The sequence below is a fragment of the Coregonus lavaretus genome (genome assembly GCF_964263955.1).
Source record: "Coregonus lavaretus genome assembly, chromosome: 30".
In the NCBI taxonomy this organism is placed as follows: domain Eukaryota; kingdom Metazoa; phylum Chordata; class Actinopteri; order Salmoniformes; family Salmonidae; genus Coregonus; species Coregonus lavaretus.
In genome coordinates this window covers 26,291,083-26,311,593 of record NC_140017.1, presented here as the reverse complement: position 1 = coordinate 26,311,593, position 20,511 = coordinate 26,291,083, and the positions used below count along the sequence as shown (strand labels likewise).

At 41.6% G+C, this 20,511-nt stretch overlaps 1 protein-coding gene across 1 annotated transcript; it reads right to left on the bottom strand.

Moving 5' to 3' along the window:
- Window positions 1–2,787: 2,787 nt before the first annotated feature.
- LOC311106051 (zona pellucida-like domain-containing protein 1) lies at window positions 2,788–8,957 on the bottom strand (the record flags this gene model as incomplete). The annotated part of the gene is made up of 10 exons (XM_084148331.1): window positions 8,849–8,957; window positions 8,502–8,722; window positions 7,971–8,152; window positions 7,453–7,525; window positions 7,142–7,239; window positions 6,589–6,669; window positions 6,192–6,363; window positions 5,873–5,975; window positions 3,277–3,306; window positions 2,788–2,963 (listed from the first exon to the last, which is right to left on the bottom strand). Exons 1-10 carry the CDS (start codon window positions 8,952–8,954, stop codon window positions 2,788–2,790), a joined length of 1,242 nt encoding a protein of 413 aa, XP_084004457.1. The 5' UTR covers window positions 8,955–8,957.
- Window positions 8,958–20,511: the final 11,554 nt, after the last annotated feature.

The following is a 20,511-nucleotide window of genomic DNA, read 5'->3' as shown; positions in this document are numbered from 1 at the left end:
AAATACATTACAGTGAGCAAGTACTGATTACAGTTATCAAAAACACTTTGAACAAATTAAATTCTTCCTGACAGTGTTGGGGAAAGTACTAATATTATACAGAGCATGTCTGAAAAATGTAAAGCACCCATCCAGACACATATTCATAATGAACCTATGAAAAAAACGATCATGTGACTCCAATGCAAATAAAACCGAATATGATGTGTAAATGTCACCAAGAAACGTCACCGAGAAACGTGCCCTGTGTGACTTCGAAGAGTGAGTCCACATACTTATTATTCATCATGTCTATATCTAGTGGCCCTTCTTCTTCGTTCTGGAATCAGTAGTGGGACTTAAAGGAAGTGCATGAAGGACACTGGTAACCTGATCTTGTCAGGTCAGCCACCTGGGAAAGGAAAACATTTATTCTGATTAATAATAATAAATAATAATAATAATAATACATTTAATTTGTATAGCGCTTTTCATTGCAGTTATCTCAAAGCTCAAATTTGATTAGGGTCAAATCAGAGCACATGGGTGTTACCATGATCCCATCCATATATTTATAGATTCTTATTCCATCCCTTTACTTAGATTTGTGTGTATTAGGTTTTTGTTGTGGAACTGTTAGATATTACTTGCTAGACATTGCTGCACTGTCGGAACTAGAAGCACAAGCATTTCGCTACACTTGCAATAACATCTGCTAACCATGTGTATGTGACCAATACTGATTTGTGAAGTGCACAAAACCATGGAGAGGATTACGAACACACACACAAGACATTGTCATTGTCATGACGTGTACACTTAAACATGTCAGGGTCTTTCTACCTTTTTTCACAGATCATGTGTTTTCAGGTCACTACAAAAAAGGAAATGCAGCCTGGGTTTGGACCTGGTAGTGACCTGAACTTGGGTTGAATATTGAATGTCCATGAAAAAACAAAACATAATCGCTTATCAGAGTTAGTAAATCTAGAGGGTGATGACTGCTCTCATTTCTCTCCTCTCAGTCATCGACAGCCATTGTGGACAGAGAATATAATGTATAATAGCTGCTGAAATATGGGATTAGCACAATAAAGGGCCCCGATTGCAGGATTTTAGTGTGGGTTACATTTCGACAATTGGCATGGAGTTAGACATGTTATAGCAGCTCACTGGGACCATATTCCTCTGATATGGAGGTATATAAATCATGATCATCATATAATTGAATTACAATTGCTGGAATACAATTGAAAATAGCAATATTTATGCTGTATCTTTGTTTACAAACTGCCTGCGCACTTATTCTGAAAACTGGAAACATGGCTCTGCCTGTACTTTCTACAATAATCAAAAACCTTCTGTGATTTTATTTGACCAAAATCAGGCCCGATTGAATTCTAGCTTGAAGTCTGAAACACGCAACAACATCAGTGTTAAGATTATACTGATACACTATAAATAAGGTCATAAATTATATAATTAGGCAGACTGATATGTAAAAGATTTATTTGAAAAATAACCCCCCACATGTAACTCCTATCAACATGATTATAACTTTAAACACATAATACGAAATTAAGTAATTACAGTAAATTGATTATTGCTTTCTTTTTTTAACCTTACACATCAGTGAAGGTTAAATAGCACATTCCCTTAAAAGGGGAAAAAACACATCATCCTCAAATCAAAAAAGCACAGGCTGAAATCCTGACTTGAGCAAGTAATTAGAGATTTTTTAAATTAAGCATTGATGTCAAAAACTTTCACAAACATTCAAGTTATGTGGAAGTCAGGATTTTGGCCATAATTAATACCAATAAGTACATACGGTATATCAATATTCATCATGATCATACATATAAAACGATGAATCACTTCTTCAATTCTCCTCACGTGTTAGTACTATACTTAAGCCTACCTTTTCTCAGGTTAAAATAGAAATCAAATATCTACAAGAAACGTTTTGGTGTTGGCCTTTGTAGAGGACAGTAGCAGTCATCCCCGGGTGTCAGGGTTATTTGGATGACCCTTTATTTCTTTAATGTAACTGATCCCGTGCCAAGCAATGGATTACAAAAATACACTAAGGTATTGAATAGATAGGAAATGAGCCTCACATACTGATCTGGGTCAGTTTTATTACACACTACCTGTAAAGAACAATACACTGGTCTATCAATGGATCAAAACGAAGCACAGGAAAACAGTTCATAACATTGTTATTATTGAACATATACTGTTCCCCTGTTCACAAAGGAGGAATTAACTATTTACAGTATCAATATGCCCTTGAGTCTGTGTATGTACATGTACACGTGAGTGTGTGACAGAGTTTGGCATGACAGTGACTGTTACAGCTGCCGGATAAGAGTAAGTTAGCGAAATGGAGAGTAAGTACACATTCAGGGAAGATAGAGTAGCTAAGTATACGTTTCAGAAAATACAGGTCCCGCTCTACAATAACTGTCCCTATTATGTATTGATGTATTTACTTGGTAGTTACATAGGCACAAAGTGAAACTATTGTTTGTGGCGAAACCTCCTCTTACTCTAGAGTCATTTAGATCACAGTTATCTCTATTGTGAGTTTATTTGCAAGTTATTTACATTTTGCATCGTATTTTCACTGCAATTACACTGCACCTGCCTATTTTAACTACAGTGAAAAGACATACTGCAGGTATTAGTTATAGTTAGATGGATAAGAAAGAGAGAGAAAAAAGTGAGAGGGGGAGAATGAAAGAGAGATAATGAGAATGCGAGAGAGAGAAAGAGAGGGAGAGAGCACACACACGCACGAGAGGTTTATTTAAAGTCAGGGTTCCATGCTCCTGAGGGTGTGGCTGTAGGGAGGTGGGGTCTGCGGAGGAGGCGGAGCGAGAGCAGGAAGAAGCCCAGACTGAACACGCCCAGAATGACCACACCTGACAGCAGAGCACTGGTCACTGGGTTCAACGGGAGGGAGGGGCCACTCGATGCAGCTGGATTACCACACAAAAACACACAAAGAGTAAGTATGGGCAGACACAAATACTCACTGATATAGGCTAAAATTACCAAAGTTAATGGTTAAGAAATACAAAAGGGAAGTGAAACTTATGAGTTAACTATTACTATAATCACTTCCGCTGTAAATCCAAGGGTGTCATATTTTATTTTGAAGACAGTGAATGTATAAAGAATGTAAATATGTAGCACAGTAAATTGTCTTTTGACGTCATAGAGTTTATAGATGAGAAAAATATATAACTTGTCTAGGCATTGCACAAGCAGTGACAAAGTGAGAGAGCTTACCGAGTTGTGAGTTATTCGTTGGAGTTTCATCTGTAAGGAAACAAAATCAATCATTGATGCTTTCAGAGTTTCAACATTGATATGACGTGCAAATTGCAGGATTTGTTCATATGTTTGATATTGTGAGCTGCATAGGATTTTGAGGATGAGGACATTGTATTTATTTCTGTCACTGGTGGGTGCCAGAAGGTATGCGTGCAACGGAAGACTGGGGGGCCACTGGTGCTAATCTTAGAAGGAGTACGTGATGGAATATCCTGACTAGGGTGCAAGACGATACTATATAGGGTGATACTATTGTGGTTAGGAGTGACACCCAGTAATGGTTGGAAAATGTTGGATAGAATTAGCTTGCACGCAGTATATAAACTGAGAGGTTTTCTATGAAATTCATTTGAATAGTGAGATGCAACCCACGTGTATCTTGCTATGTTGAATCCGGTGGGGAGTTGGTAGAGCATGGCGCTTACAACGCCAGGGTTGTGGGTTCGATTCCCACGGGGCCAGTATGAAAAATGTATGCACTCACTAACTGTAAGTCGCTCTGGATAAGAGCGTCTACTAAATGACTAAAATGTAAATGTAAAATGTGAGTTCAAATGACAATAGGCCACCCAAGTGCCGCTTGTTATGTGGAATCCGGTACCGTAATATTAAATACATGTATCAACTCTCCATCTACAGTGGGGGAAAAAAGTATTTAGTCAGCCACCAATTGTGCAAGTTCTCCCACTTAAAAAGATGAGAGAGGCCTGTAATTTTCATCATAGGTACACGTCAACTATGACAGACAAATTGAGATTTTTTTTTCCTGAAAATCACATTGTAGGATTTTTTATGAATTTATTTGCAAATTATGGTGGAAAATAAGTATTTGGTCATCTACAAACAAGCAAGATTTCTGGCTCTCACAGACCTGTAACAACTTATTTAAGAGGCTCCTCTGTCCTCCACTCGTTACCTGTATTAATGGCACCTGTTTTAACTTGTTATCAGTATAAAAGACACCTGTCCACAACCTCAAACAGTCACACTCCAAACTCCACTATGGCCAAGACCAAAGAGCTGTCAAAGGACACCAGAAACAAAATTGTAGACCTGCACCAGGCTGGGAAGATTGAATCTGCAATAGGTAAGCAGCTTGGTTTGAAGAAATCAACTGTGGGAGCAATTATTAGGAAATGGAAGACATACAAGACCACTGATAGTCTCCCTCGACGCAAGATCTCACCCCGTGGGGTCAAAATGATCACAAGAACGGTGAGCAAAAATCCCAGAACCACACGGAGGGACCTAGTGAATGACCTGCAGAGAGCTGGGACCAAAGTAACAAAGCCTACCATCAGTAACACACTACGCCGCCAGGGACTCAAATCCTGCAGTGCCAGACGTGTCCCACTGCTTAAGCCAGTACATGTCCAGGTCCAGTTTGCTAGAGTGCATTTGGATGATCCAGAAGAGGATTGGGAGAATGTCATATGGTCAGATGAAACCAAAATAGAACTTTTTGGTAAAAACTCAACTCGTCGTGTTTGGAGGACAAAGAATGCTGAGTTGCATCCAAAGAACACCATACCTACTGTGAAGCATGGGGGTGGAAACATCATACTTTGGGGCTGTTTTTCTGCAAAGGGACCAGGACGACTGATCCGTGTAAAGGAAAGAATGAATGGGGCCATGTATCGTGAGATTTTGAGTGAAAACCTCCTTCCATCAGCAAGGGCATTGAAGATGAAACGTGGCTGGGTCTTTCAGCATGACAATGATCCCAAACACACCGCCCGGGCAACGAAGGAGTGGCTTCGTAAGAAGCATTTCAAGGTCCTGGAGTGGCCTAGCCAGTCTCCAGATCTCAGCCCCATAGAAAATCTTTGGAGGGAGTTGAAAGTCTGTGTTGCCCAGCGACAGCCCCAAAACATCACTGCTCTAGAGGAGATCTGCATGGAGGAATGGGCCAAAATACCAGCAACAGTGTGTGAAAACCTTGTGAAGACTTACAGAAAACGTTTGACCTGTGTCATTGCCAACAAAGGGTATATAACAAAGTATTGAGAAACTTTTGTTATTGACCAAAGACTTATTAACCACCATAATTTGAAAATAAATTCATTAAAAATCCTACAATGTGATTTTCTGGAATTGTTTTTCTCATTTTGTCTGTCATAGTTGACGTGTACCTATGATGAAAATTACAGGCCTCTCTCATCTTTTTAAGTGGGAGAACTTGCACAATTAGTGGCTGACTAAATACTTTTTTCCCCACTGTAAGTGTTTAACTATTCTCTTGCATCCTGAATTACTTGATACCGGAGAAACTCATCATAACAAACATTATTGTTTTTAATACAAATGTACTGAATAACCATTGATTATACTGTCAAATCCCACCTAATTTTATTCTCACATCACCCTCCATCAGTAGATTTCAAGACTATACAGTATATAATCGAAAGGGATTATCGTGTATAGGCTACATCACATCATACAGTTGTAATACTTTACAACTATATCATGGATATCAAAATAATCTAATTAAAGTCAGACAAAACTATAGTAGAAGTTTAAGTGGTTATGGATGAAGATATGTACTGCGTACCACTCCTGGTGATGATGGGTCCAGCGGTGATGATGGCATCCCCAGACAACGGCCTAGACTCCAGGCTCTCCTCTATGTCCCGCCTACGCCGACGACCACAGATCTGCCAATCACAGACATATACCCTTTTATATGATCCCGTATTAAATAGGTAATAGTGAATAGTGCTAAGGTATTACTGGACTATGTGAAGCTTCATATTGATCAGAAGTCAAGAAATATGGTACATATTTTCTGATATTTGCAGAGCATTGAAGTTCACCCTGTTGATTGTACTGATGTTGAACACACCATTTGGTAAGGCGTCACATGTTCTTACCGGCATGAGCAGGACACAGTCATCCACCCGACACAGCTTGGTGACACAGTGCAGAAACACAGTGGACATCTTCTGGTGTCTGTGTTTGACGAAACGGAACACTTCAAAGGCAAAACGACCCATTTGACTCTTCCCATTCTCGAAAACAGTCGTCTGTGGGTCTTTATGGCAGCTGTTTGGAAAGAGCATTGTACGTACGCACACACACACACACACACACACACACAAAATGCACTGAAACGTCTAGGCCTGTTTTAACTGCTCAATTAGAAAAATATCATATCATTCACCATGAGAACACATTGTAAGGGCCTCTATGATAAGTGGTTGAGGGTGAATGGGTAATGGGACACTTTTGTCATTTATCCTGGCATCATTTGAGAAAAAGCGTGATTACCCAAAGAAAAGGTCGTAGCGCAGTTCATCATTGGGATTCCCTGAGGGAGTGGTGTAACAGTAGTCCATTAAGATATTCCATCTAGAGAGAGACAAAACAGTACGGGCTGATACAGGATAGAGATCTAACCACACAACACAACAGGACAGATCAGACATTCTTAGCACCACCTCTGGCGCCTTCACACAGCAATAGAGGACAGCTGAATGGCAATGAACCAAAGAGGATAGAACTGAATTGGTAGGGTGCATAGAGGTCAGGTCTTAAACGATAGCGTATGTGTATGACATACTGTGTATGACATAGTGCGGTTGTACTTGACTACTATATCAATTCTATGCCATCCAGGTTATGTGAGAGAAAGTCCCAGCAGGTTACAGCTTTCAATTATTTTTTTTAACAGCACTTATCATGCCGGAATCATAGCTTTCTGTTCACATCATGTTGGAAATCTTTGTGCTTCTCAGATCATATCCCCATCTGTATTGTGAATAATAGAAACGAGAACAAAAAATATAACTTTTTAATATCTGAACATCTCCTTATCTCTTACCGTTTGTCCAGGTTTGTTGCTTTCACTGCAGCAAACACTCTGGTTTTCAAAGCCAGTCCGGCCATTGGGATAGAGAGTTGTTGGTTGTAGGTTGAGTCCTTCACAAAAAGGAGTTTGGCCGTGAATCAAAAAGTTGCCAATTTTTATGAAACTCTATGTCTCTTTCTACCTAATAAAATTGTTTCATCATTTGTTTAGTATTTTGACGGCAGCATGTTCTAGTTATTATTTGACATTGAATTCCTACTATGAGGGCCCTGTTATGAAGTCCTTGTGTGCCCTAAAAAAAAACACTGATGTTGTGTACTCACATTGTAAAGGATCAAACTCAATGTGCTCACAAAGGTACCGTTGCTGTCCTTCACTGATATTGCAGCAGATGATCTAGAAAAGGCTCAAATTAATTAGTACAGTTTAGACAGGTAAACATGCTTTTGTTTTTTTGAATTTTTGTTTAATGAAGTCTGCACTGAATAGTTGGTATTTGGTATTTTATTAGGATCCCTATTAGCTGTTGCGAAAGCAGCAGCTACTCTTCCTGGGGTCCACACGAAACATGAAACATGACGTAATACTGAACATTAATAGACAAGAACAGCTCAAGGACAGAACTACATCAATTTAAAAAAGGCACACATAGCCTACATATCAATACATACTGTACACACAAACTATCTAGGTCAATATGAAATTGCTGACTGACTTCAAATGTCAAATTCATCTTCCAAATATCAAATTCATCTATAAAAAATACTGAAATATCTCTACTTATTCAATACTTAAATTGTATTCAAAATAAGCCCTTCAGGTGTTTATGGCAGGCACCTACGATGCCAGCTGTGAGTTGTTGACCAGGTATTCCAGGGGGTAGCTGCAGCTGAATTTGTACAGCAGGCCCGGCAGATAGCTGATGATGGATGGCGGGTCTGGAGTGTCGATGTACCCTGATATATTCCCAATCTGCACCAACGACATGTTCCCGTAGGCATTAGCCCCGTGGGCTGTTGTCACCTGAGGACAGGGACATCGTCTCTAAATACACAATCTAGTACAACTCCTACCATAGCCTCAAGCAAGACGTGCTCCCAAAATATAAAACACATTAGATCCTGGTGGTCATACTAATAACAGCTGCGTAAGTACCTCTGTAGCTCAGCTGGTAGAGCACGGCGCTTGTAACGCCAAGGTAGTGGGTTCGATCCCCGGGACCACCCATACACAAAAATGTATGCACGCATGACTGTAAGTCGCTTTGGATAAAAGCGTCTGCTAAATGGCTTATTATTATTATTATAAGTATAAAACATAACAGTAGGTGTGTGCGCATGTCTGTCTGTGTGTGTATGTGTGTGTTTCTTACCACCAGGCTGTTGCCGCAGGCCTCCAGTGTGCTGAGGCTGATGCTGAACAGTACCGCCGTGGGGAACGTGTTGTTATTGATGAAGCCCCGGCAGTGGGTATCGCCATGGCGACCATTTAGCGCAAGGTCTGCAAGCGTGTAGCCGGAGAACAGCACCGGGCAGAAGTTAATCTTCAGGGTCATGGTCTGAACCCCACAGTACACGCTGATGTCGCGCTCCGCTAAAGAGAGAGAGAGAGAAGAAAAAGGGTAAACAGCAATTCTAACAACAATTCTCTGACCTAAGTATATGTAAAAATGATTTGAGAGGAGAATTTACATAGAGATTAAATGACTATCATGCTCACCGGGAAACCTACTGTGGTAGTTGGCATCACAGTTGTATCCATTAAACTGTGCCAAGACTGAAGTGGTCCTACTCATCAGCAGGAGGATCAAACATATGCGCTCCATTTTAGCACCTAGAGAGGGAGGTTCACACATTTCTATCCTTCAGAATGTCAACAACGTATAACCTTCAGGGTGTTGCATGAATGACGGTAACTGTACTGTACCTTCAAGTTATTTAAAAGCCTTTTCAAATCCCATAAAGTCCTCCAACACCTCTCATCTAGACCTCCTCTTACCATAAACCCTCTCCAAATCCCCTTACTGTCTCTCTTTCCAAAACTCATAATACCCCAGCCCCTTTACTCTAGTCCCCTAACTACTCTAACAAGTCTCCTCTTTCCAAGACCCACCAACCCCTTTTTATCCTGTTCCCTTCTTTTTCTGACCCCCTTGCTCTGGGCCCGAGCCCATCTTACCCTGGTCTGTGTAGTGGCCAGCTCACCGGTGCTCCATGTGGTCTCGGCTGCAGCAAAAAAACAAATGGACGGGCCAGCTCTCTCCACAAAATGTGTGTGTGCCAACGTGCGTGCGTGAGTGCATATGTGTGTGCCCACGCAGAGATAGAGAGAAACGGGGACTCATTATGGAAACACTTCAACAAAAAGTGCTTCCCAGCAGAACATGGGAAACTTCATCAGAGGTGAATGGCCTGGACAAATCTTTTCACGGTGCCCCGAAATCTGAGCGGTCTCGCAGGGTTCCCACTGATCTCCCCTTGGCCTGATCTCCGTCTGTCATCCCACACAAATGGCCTCCTCAGCAGGGGGCCCGGCCCGGGAATTAAGCTGTCATCAGGTGCTGAGGAGAGTGGGCCGCGGCCTACATTCACATGGACATAAAAGTCAACTCACGTCTGGTCTGCATTGTCTAATGTAGGGCTGTGTGTAGGTATTTGTGATGCGCAGGGTATCACTTAGGGTAAAGTGAATTCTGTGATTTAAACAGAAGAGTTTATGGTGTAGTTTGGATCTACTTAGACGTGCAAGTTTTGTTTTGAAGGTCTTTTACATGAAATTATATGACTTTTGATTAATAAAAATGTAAGCTGCAAAGCTCTAAATTAACTTTAGTCATTGGTAGCACTGGTGCTCCCAACTAAAAAAAGGTAGGAGCACACCGAACAGTATTTAGGAGCACCAGAAAAGAGATTGATTTAAATTTAATTAGATATGGACTACATTAGCACATCTCCTATCCAGGAGCCTCTTTCCATTCTTCCAGTGCCATCTTAAACCATACAGGTTAAGTTACCAGGTTATTAGCCAGCAAGGTAACATGACTGGACAAGGTTGTTTTGTTATCAAACAAATACTTAACGACCCGCAAGTAGTTTAAAACGGTATGCAACATGGTATATGAATTTATAATGACCACAATAAAAAAATCTATCTCAGGTAATATGAGTTATACATTTTGAACGGTTTGAGCTAGAGACGAGATGTTTTCTAAATGGTAAAGATGGGGTGGAACCATGACGGTCTCGAATACTACTCTTGGTACAGCAAAGCATCATCAGACGAGGCTTGGCCATGTGTTCATGGTTCTCAGGTGCAAAGGGAAGTGAATTGAACACTGTCGCTACCTCACTCTCCAAGATCCAACCAAGGTGCATAAATTGAGGAGCAAACAGAATAGATAAGAAAATGAAGGAGGCTTTTATACAGTATATTTAAAATTGGCCTCTGTTAATGGATCAATCACAATGATAATACAAAACATGATGTGATTGGTCAGATTTTTAAAACGTATTTACCAATCACATCATGTTTTTTGTATTCCCATTGTGATTGGCCACTGAACCCATTTGAAATATATAACAGCCTCCTTCATCATTTCATCTGTAAAAACTAAAGCAATTAAGCAAAGATTGTATATATACTGATGACCAAAGTTTTACTTTATAACTTACTGAAGCACTTCTATCAACTTTCACTCTCTTCTGAAAATTGCAGAATTTCCTCAACTCGCACAGGTGAGGTGAAATGATACAATGGCTATTTCTTAATTGGATTTGCTCAACTCCTGCATCCTCTCTCCTCCTTCCTCTCTCGCCTCCTTTTGAAAAAGGTCAAAGGTAATCGAGGGGAGGCAGCGAAGACAAGGAACGTGGACGAAAATGCACTTGTATGAAAGGAGACTCTTCTCTCCACACATCAAGCAAATGACGTTTACAGGGGTGGAATCCCAAAATAAATGTGTAAAGTGATAAAACAAATGTTGCTAGTTGTGCATTGTATAGATAAAAGGATGAGTTGCATTTCGTTTTTTAAATGTTTCCATGCTTTTCTCCTTCGAGAAAACAACAACTGCTTCAAAGAGGGTGTGGCAGATACACTATATATACAAAGTATGTGGACACCCCTTGAAATTAGTGGATTCGGCTATTTCAGCCACACCCATTGCAGACAGGTGTATAAAATCGAGCACACAGCCATGCAATCTCCATTGAAAAACATTGGCAGTAGAATGGCCATACTGAAGAGCTCAGTGACTTTCAATGTGGCACCGTCATAGGATACCACCTTTCCAACAAGTCAGTTCGTCAAATTTCTGCCCTGGTAGAGCTGCCCCGGTCAACTGTAAGTGCTGTTATTGTGAAGTGGAAGGTCTAGGAGCAACAACGGCTCAGCCGCGATGTGGTAGACCACACAAGCTCACAGAACGGGACCACCGAGTGCTGAAGTGCGTAGCGCATAAAAAAAGTTTGTCCTCGGATGCAACACTCACTACCGAGTTCCAAACTGCCCCTGGAAGCAATGTCAGCACAATAACTGTTCGTTGGGAGCTTCATGAAATGGGTTTCCATGGCCGAGCAGCCGCACACAAGCCTAAGATCACCATGCGCAATGACAAGCGTCAGCTGGAGTGGTGTAAAGCCCGCTGCCATTGGACTCTGGAGCAGTGGAAATGTGTTCTCTGGAGTGATGAATCACGCTTCACCATCTGGCAGTCCAAAGGACGAATTTGGGTTTGGCGGATGCCAGGAGAACGCTTCCTGCCCCATTGCATAGTGCTAACTGTAAAGTTTGGTGGAGAAGGAATAATGGTCTGGGGCTGTTTTTCATGGTTCGGGCTAGGCACCTTAGTTCCAATGAAGCGTAATCTTAACACTACAGCATACAAGGATATTCTAGACGATTCTGTGTTTCCAACTTTGTGGCAACAGTTTGGGGAAGGCCCATTCCTGTGTCAGCATGACAATGCCCCTGTGCACAAAGCGAGGTCCATACAGAAATGGTTTGTCGAGATCGGTGTGGAAGAACTTGACTGGCCTGCACAGAGTCCTGACCTCAAGCCCATCGAACACCTTTGGGATGAATTGGAACGCCGATTGCGAGCCAGGCCTAATCGCCCAACATCAGTGCCCGACCTCACTAATGCTCTTGAGGCTGAATGGAAGCAAGTCGCCACAGCAATGTTCAAACATCTAGTGGAAAGCCTTCCCAGAAGAGTGGAGGCTGTTATAGCAACAAAGGGGGGACCAACTCCGTACTAATGTCCATGATTTTGGAATGAGATGTTCGATGAGCAGGTGTCCACATACTTTTGGTCATGTATGTATCAAAACTCTTCTGTGAAGGAGTCAGGTAGGATACACATGAGTATCCATGGCTATCGAGGAGGGAGGACACACTTCCATTCGCCTACTAACAAACTTACGCTCTACTCGACCACTTGACCATTTATCTGTTTCCGGGTCACGGTGGAAAGGGGACAGAGGAGAGAGGACAGACTTTTGCCCAAATGAAAAAAGGCCAATGTATCGACTTTGCTATTGGTGCATGCCACTCAAATAATAATATAAAATATAACAAGAGTCTAAACAGGACACTAAATGATACAATTTAACAACTTTGCTTGCTCCCAACCACACAAACATATTAATTGAATGGCAACATTATGGCTGCGCTTACACAGCCAGCCCAGTTCTGAACTTTCCCACTAATTGGTCTTTTGACCAATCAGATCAGCTCTTTTGCCAATAATTGGGCAAAAGATCAGAATTGGGCTGTCTGTGTAAACGCAGCCATAATGTTGCCATTCAATTAATGTGCTATGTGGGTGAATATTTTTCTACAGTAGGCACACTCAAATCAAAACTCCAGGTCGCAGAGCAAAATATTTAGGAGCATTTGCGACCAGAATGGTCCCAATTTAGAAGCTATCACATTAATACGTTTTTGATTAATTTTTACACCACATCGCCCTTACAGCTTCACTGGCTGTTATGTGTTACTATCAGACAGAATACTTTTGTGTGAACATACTGGGATTCTCAACCTGATCTGACAGGCTTCTTCAAAGCCCAATATTATACCTCGGCTTGATGAAAAACTAATCAGAGGTCTAATATTGGCCTCAATATTATACCCCGGTTTAATTAAATAATTCATCAGAGGTCTAATATAGGGCTCGATATTATACCTCTGATTAATTTAATAATTAATCAGAGGTCTAATTATAGGCTACTTCAAGGGTTTCTTTCCAGATGAGCTGGGGCCTAGTGTGAGTGTAAGGTCAGGGGGTCTCTGGTTCCTCACCCATTAACCCATCGCTCCAGCAACACCCCTGGAACAGAATGGAAATGGAAACTTTAGAGAATCTCTTTAGAGAATACTTTTATAACATAACAGGTTTTTGGCTTTATGTTACATTTTTTTCTTTTTTTCTTTTTGTTACATAACATGCTTATGTAATAACATACAATATCAAATCAATCAAATCAAATACAATTGTATTTGTCACATGCGCCGATTACAACAGGTGTAGACCTTACTGTGAAATGCTTATTAAAAAAAATAAGTAAGCAAGAAACTATTTGCTAAAATAATTACTGCTAAATTAAATGAACAAAAGTATGAAAAAAAGTAAAACAATAAAATAACAATAACGAGGCTACATACAGGGGGTACCGGTACCTTGTCAATGTGCGGGGGTACAGGTTAGTAAAGGTAATTGAGGTAATATGTACATGTACTGTAGGTAGGGGTAAAGTGACTATGCATAGATAATAAACAGTGAGTAGCAGCAGCATAAAAAAGGGGGTCAAGGCAAATAGTTCAGCTAGCCATTTGATTAACTGTTTAGCAGTCTAATGGCTTAAGGAACCTTTTGGACCTAGTCTTGGCTCTCCGGTACGACTTGCCATGTGGTAGCAGAGAGAACAGTCTATGACTAGGGTGGCTGGAGTCTTTAACCATTTTTAGGGCCTTCCTCTTACACCACCTGGTATAGAAGTCCTGGATGGCAGGAAGCTTGGCCCCAGTGATGTACTGGGCCGTATGCACTACTCTCTCTTGCGGTCGGATGCCGAGCAGTTGCCATACAGAGCGGTGATGCAACCAGTCAGGATGCTCTCTTTTTGAGGATCTGAGGACCCATGCCAAATCTTTTCAGTCTCCTGAGGGGGAATAGGCGTTGTCGTGCCCTCTTCATGACTGTCTTGGTGTGTTTGGACCATGATAGTTTGTTAGTGATGTGGCGCCAAGGAACTTGAAGCTCTCGACTCGCTCCACCACAGCCCCATCGATGTGAATGGGGGCGTGCTCGGCCCCCCTTTTCCTGTAGTCCACGATCAGCTCTTTTGTCTTGCTCACGTTGAGGGAGAGGTTGTTGTCTTGGTACCACACTGCCAGGTCTCTGACCTCCTCCCTGTAGGCTGTCTCATCGTGGTCGGTGATCAGACCTACCACCATTGTGTCATCAGCAAACTTAATGATGGTGTTGCTGTTGTGCGTGGCCATGCAGTCGCAGGTGAACAGGGAGTACAGGAGGGGACTAAGCACACACCCCTGAGGGGCCCCCGTGTTGAGGATCAGCGTGGCAGATGTGTTATTGCCTACCCTTACCACCTGGGAGCGGCCTGTCAGGAAGTCCAGTATCCAGTTGCAGAGGGAGGTGTTTAGTCCTAGGGTCCTTAGCTTAGTGATGAGCTTTGAGAGCACTATGGTGTTGAACGCTGAGCTGTAGTCAATGAACAGCATTCTCACGCAGTCTGGAGTGCAATGGAGATTGCGTCATCTGTGGATCTGTTGGGGTGGTATGCGAATTGTAGTGGGTCTAGGGTTTCTGGGATGATGGTGTTGACGTGAGCCATGACCAGCCTTTCAAAGCACTTCATGGCGACAGACATGAGTGCTACGGGGCGGTAGTCATTTAGGCAGGTTACCTTGGCGTTCTTGGGCACAGGGACTATGGTGGCCTGCTTGAAACATGTAGGTATTACAGACTCGGTCAGGGAGAGGTTGAAAATGTCAGTGAAGACACTTGCCAGTTGTTCAGCGCATGCTCTGATTGCGCGTCCTGGTAATCCGTCTGGCCCTGTGGCTTTGTGAATGTTGACCTGTTTAAAGGTCTTACTCACATCGGCTATAGAGAGCGTGAGAACACAGTCGTTTGATTCAATCTTAGTCCTGTACTGACGCTTTGCCTGTTTGATGGTTCCTCGGAGGGCATATCGGGATTTCTTATAAGCGTCCGGATTAGTGTCCCGCTCCTTGATCGCGGCAGCTCTTGCAGATGTTGCCTGTAATCCATGGCTTCTGGTTGGGATATGTACGTACGGTCACTGTGGGGACATCGTCATCGATGCACTTATTGATGAAGCTGGTGACTGATGTGGTGTATTCCTCAATGCCATCGAATGAATCCCGGATCTGTGCTAGCAAAACAGTCTTGTGGCTTAGCATCCATGTCATTGGACCACTTCCATATTGAGCAAGTTACTGGTACTTCCTGCTTGAGTTTGTGCTTGTAAGCAGGAATCAGGAGGATAGAATTATGGTCAGATTTGCCAAATAGAGGGCGAGGGAGAGCTTTGTACCTGTCTCTATGTGTGGAGTAAAGGTGGTCTAGAGTTTTTTTCCTCTGGTTGCACATGTGATATGCTGGTAGAAATTAGGTAAAACAGATGTACGTTTTCTTGCTTTAAAGTCCCCGCCCGCTAGAAGAGTCGCTTCTATATAAAGAGCATAATATGTGAAGGTAGCTAGCAAGATAACATTGGTGTTTGCATTGATTCACTTATGAAGAGCAGTGTGTCATGTTGTAGGCTACTCATGAAATATGTCTGGTGTATTTCCTCCTTGGATCAATATACACTGCACTGTGTGTGGGTGTGGTTGTGTGTGTGTGTGTGTGTGGGTGTGTGTGTGTGTGTGTGTGCCCATGCACATGCATATGTATAGCGCGAACCACCACATGTAACCATGGCAAGGTGACTGGGAATATGGCAGAATACAAACAGTGTAGTTATTCCCTCCGCAAGGCAATCAAACAGGCAAAACGTCAGTATAGGGACAAAGTGGAGTCGCAATTCAGCGGCTCAGACACGAGACGTATGTGGCAGGGTCTACAGGAAAAAAATACAGGAAAAAAAAGAGGACTGAGCACGCCCCCATTCTCATCGATGGGGCTGTAGTGGAACAGGTTGAGAGCTTCAAGTTCCTTGGTGTCCACATCACCAACAAACTATCTTGGTCCAAACACACCAAGACAGTCGTGAAGAGGGCACGACAAAGCCTATTCCCCCTCAGATTTGGCATTGGTCCTCAGATCCTCAGAAAGTTATACAGCTGCACCATCGAGAGCATCCTGACTGGTTGCATCACCGCCTGGTATGGTAACTGCTCAGCCTCCGACCGCAAGGCACTACAGAGGGTAGTGCGTACAGCCCAGTACATCACTGGGGCCAAGCTTCCTGCCATCCAGGACCTCTATACCAGGCGGTGTCAGAGGAAGGCCCTAAATATTGTCAAAGACTCCAGCCACCCTAGTCATAGACTGTTCTCTCTGCTACCGCATGGCAAGCGATACCGGAGCGCCAACTCTAGGTACAAAAGGCTTCTTAACAGCTTCTACCCCCAAGCCATAAGACTCCTGAACAGCTAATCATGGCTACCCAAACTATTCCCCCTCTTTTACGCTGCTGCTACTCTGTTTATTATTTATGCATAGTCACTTTAACTCTACCCGCATGTACATATTACCTCAATTACCTCGACTAACCGGTGCCCCCGCACATTGACTGTACCGGTACCCATGTATATAGCCTCCCTACTGTTATTTAATTTTACTGCTGCTCTTTTATTTTTTACTTATCTATTTTTTACTTTTATTTTCTTAAACAACAGCATTGTTGGTTAAGGGCTTGTAAATAAGCATTTCACTGTAATGTCTACACCTGTTGTATTCGGCACATGTGGCAAATACAATTTGATTTGATTTAAAATGGTCCACCCACACAGACAGTGTGGTGAAGAAGGCGCAACAGCGCAACAGCGCCTCTTCAACCTCTGGAGGCTGAAGAAATTTGGCTTGGCACCTAAAACCCTCACAAACTTTTACTGATGCACAATTGAGAGCATCCTGTCGGGCTGTATCTCCCCCTGGTACGGCAACTGCACTGCCCGCAACTGCAGCGCTCCCCAGAGGGTGGTGCGGTCTGCCCAACGCATCAACGGGGGCAAACTACCAGCCCTCCAGGACACCTACAGCACCCGATGTCACAGGAAGGCTAAAAAGATCATCAAGGACAACAACCAACCAAGCCACTGCCTGTTTACACCGCTATCATCCAAAAGGCGAGGTCAGTACAGGTGTATCAAAGCTGGGACCGAGAGACTGAAAAACAGCTTCTATCTCAAGGCCTTCAGACTGTTAAATAGCCTTCACTAGCACATTAGAGGCTGCTGCCTATATACATAGATTATAAATTACTGGCCACTTTAATAAATGGAACACTAGTCACTTCAATAATGTTTACATATCTTGCATTACTCATCTCATATGTATATACTGTATTCTATACTATTCTACTGTATCTTAGTCTATGCAGCTCTGACATTGCTCGTCCATATATTTATTTATATATTCTTAATTCCATTGCTTTACTTAGATTTGTGGGTATTGGGTAAATGTTGTGAAATTGTTAGATATTACTTGTTAGATATACTGCACTGTCGGAGCTAGAAACACAAGCATTTCGCTATACCTGCAATAACATCTGCTAAACACGTGCATGTAACCAATAAAATTTGATTTGATTTGATTTGAGATATAGGATTTTAAATTGACCCAGTTTTCTACAGCAGGAAAATAATCCTGCAGCAACAGGAAATGCTCATTATTAGGTGGATTATAATTAATGGACATTTTTTAAGGGGTTGATCGTTTTTTCGTAAGGGAAAATCAAGTCTGAAACAAATGTCAAAGTGGAAATTACAAACTTCAGAAGCCTTTTTAAACCACAAATACACTACAAGTTTTAAATTTCCTGCATTGTGGGAAAGATCTCCTGCAACAGGGTGACCAAATTAAGATCATACCTCTGTATGTGTTTATTGTCCTTGTGTATGTGTGTTTGTCATATGTTTGTTTGTTTGTTTGTTAACACCCCATAATACTTTATGCACCCCAATAGAGCATCAGTGTATTGATAGCATGCCTCCCTCAAGTGTCACGCTTGCGGCTAGATTGAAGCTAGGCCACTGCTGGTCACAAAGCCTTCAGCACCCAACGGACAAGGGGAGCCTGCTAGTCATTAGCATCTGTTCATATGATGAGGGATAGCTGTAATCAAATAAGAAGCGCTCACAAGAACACAACTGCCATTGAGAACAAATAGGATCAGATGTACAAAAGAATGTACAGATGTAGGATCTTCATTTGAGCCAGTTTGCTACAGCAAAAAAAAAAAATCTTGCAGCAAAAGGAATTGTGAATTATTATTTGGATTATAATTAATTGGCATTGTTTGTAGGGGTTGATCAATTTTTCTATAGGGCAAATCAAGTCTGACATTTTAAGGTGGAAATTACAAATTTTAGAAGCATTTCTAAACCTTGAATACACTAGAAGTTTGCATTTTCTGCCATGCAGGAACATTCTTAGCAACAAAAGTGTGATCAAATTAAGATCCTACATCTGTATACGGATCAAATTAAGCTACTATATCTGTAAACAGATGTAGGATTTGATCACTTTTGTTGCTGAGAATTTTCCAGGAAATGAAACTTGTAGTGTATTAAGATCCTACATCTATACATATAGTGAAACCATTCCCATCTAACACATGCCCTACTTGGCCATTTGTTCATTACTTTTAATAAGAAGCATATATTGTTAAGTCCACTTTTTAAGGTGTGTGTTTAGGGTGAGATTATCTTCATTATTTAGAAATCGTATTTTCAATGTTATGGTTATTACAGCATATACTGTACATTGCATAATACAAATAACATAATTCATTTGTATGCTGGAATGAAAAGCTTGCCTAGTGAGATTCTGCCATGCTCTTCCACTGTACCATAGCCTACCCTATGACCCTGAGGTTCATCCTCTGGGCTTTAGGAGAAAGTGGTTTCTATAGTGTTGTGAAATCTCCAAGGTCACTTCGGTGAGTTGTGAGTTCTGTCAGATATTACAGTCTCTATCAGTTCACCTTCTAAAAACAGCCTGGCCCAACAGACACGCAAATCCTACAATCTGAGTTCATCGTAAAACTGGTGAGAGTTTCAGTGAAATTTAACTCTCCAGCTTTAACAAGAACATGGAAACCTAGCCCTCATCAAAGACTGTTCTGCCATTTGATCTTCAGTGAGTAATGTTTCTAAAAAGCCATAACATCCTTCTACCATGGGACAGGGGTTAAACGGGTTTAAAACCAATTTATATGAGCCTGTCCCATGAGTTTCTCTTATTCAATATACACAAATAAATTGATATATGTAGTAGACACAGCAAGGGTTGCTCATTGATAAAAAGAGACTAAAGAAGAAAACACTGGGAGAACCTAATTCTGCTGGGTCTTGAATTTTAGGATATAAATGACACTAAACTACTAGGATAAAAGCCATATGTGGTGTATGCTTACATGAGTGCAATATTTTATGGTAATGTGAGCAGAGCTTTGGGTCTCTCTTGGGCTTTGACCATGAATGGAAGTGTGCAAGACTCTGTGAGAAGGGTCTTTTGTTGGGTGAGAACCCTGCTGCTACGTAATATTCCCATGTGGAAGAGGAAAACCACAGGATGACATATTGTTTATGTATGTAACACAACCCTTTATATAGAGAATAAGGTGAGTTTCATAAATACTCAGTCAAATATCAGTCATCCGTCTTCATTGAAAATAGAAATAAAAGGCAAGCAGAGTAAGGAAAATGAATAATGGGCTACATATCTAGCGCAGTGAGAATAGAGGACATAGTGAAGACATGATGGATGCACCTGCAATTATCTGATGTAATTATAATAAATTAAGAATTTACATAGGCTATTGGACTGTCAAGACAAAATGAAGAAATTAGCCCTTGCCCTGTAAGGTTCTGTACATTAAAGCCTATGTCTCATGGGTCAAGGCACTTGACACACAAATGTAACTTTTTCCTTCCAGTGTTGTGATGTATAGGCCTACTCAGAGCCAGAGACATATTAGAATAAAATACTTGGCTCTGGGGCTACTCGGTAATTGAAAAATGATTACAAAACAGTTCAAATTAATCTAACCTGAGGTTATCCAATAACTTTAACAGTCATTTAGTTATCGAAAGGGCGCTAAACTATTTCTATAGACATAATCTTAATACCTCGAGTGATTCTGCTTTTTTACAGTAACTGT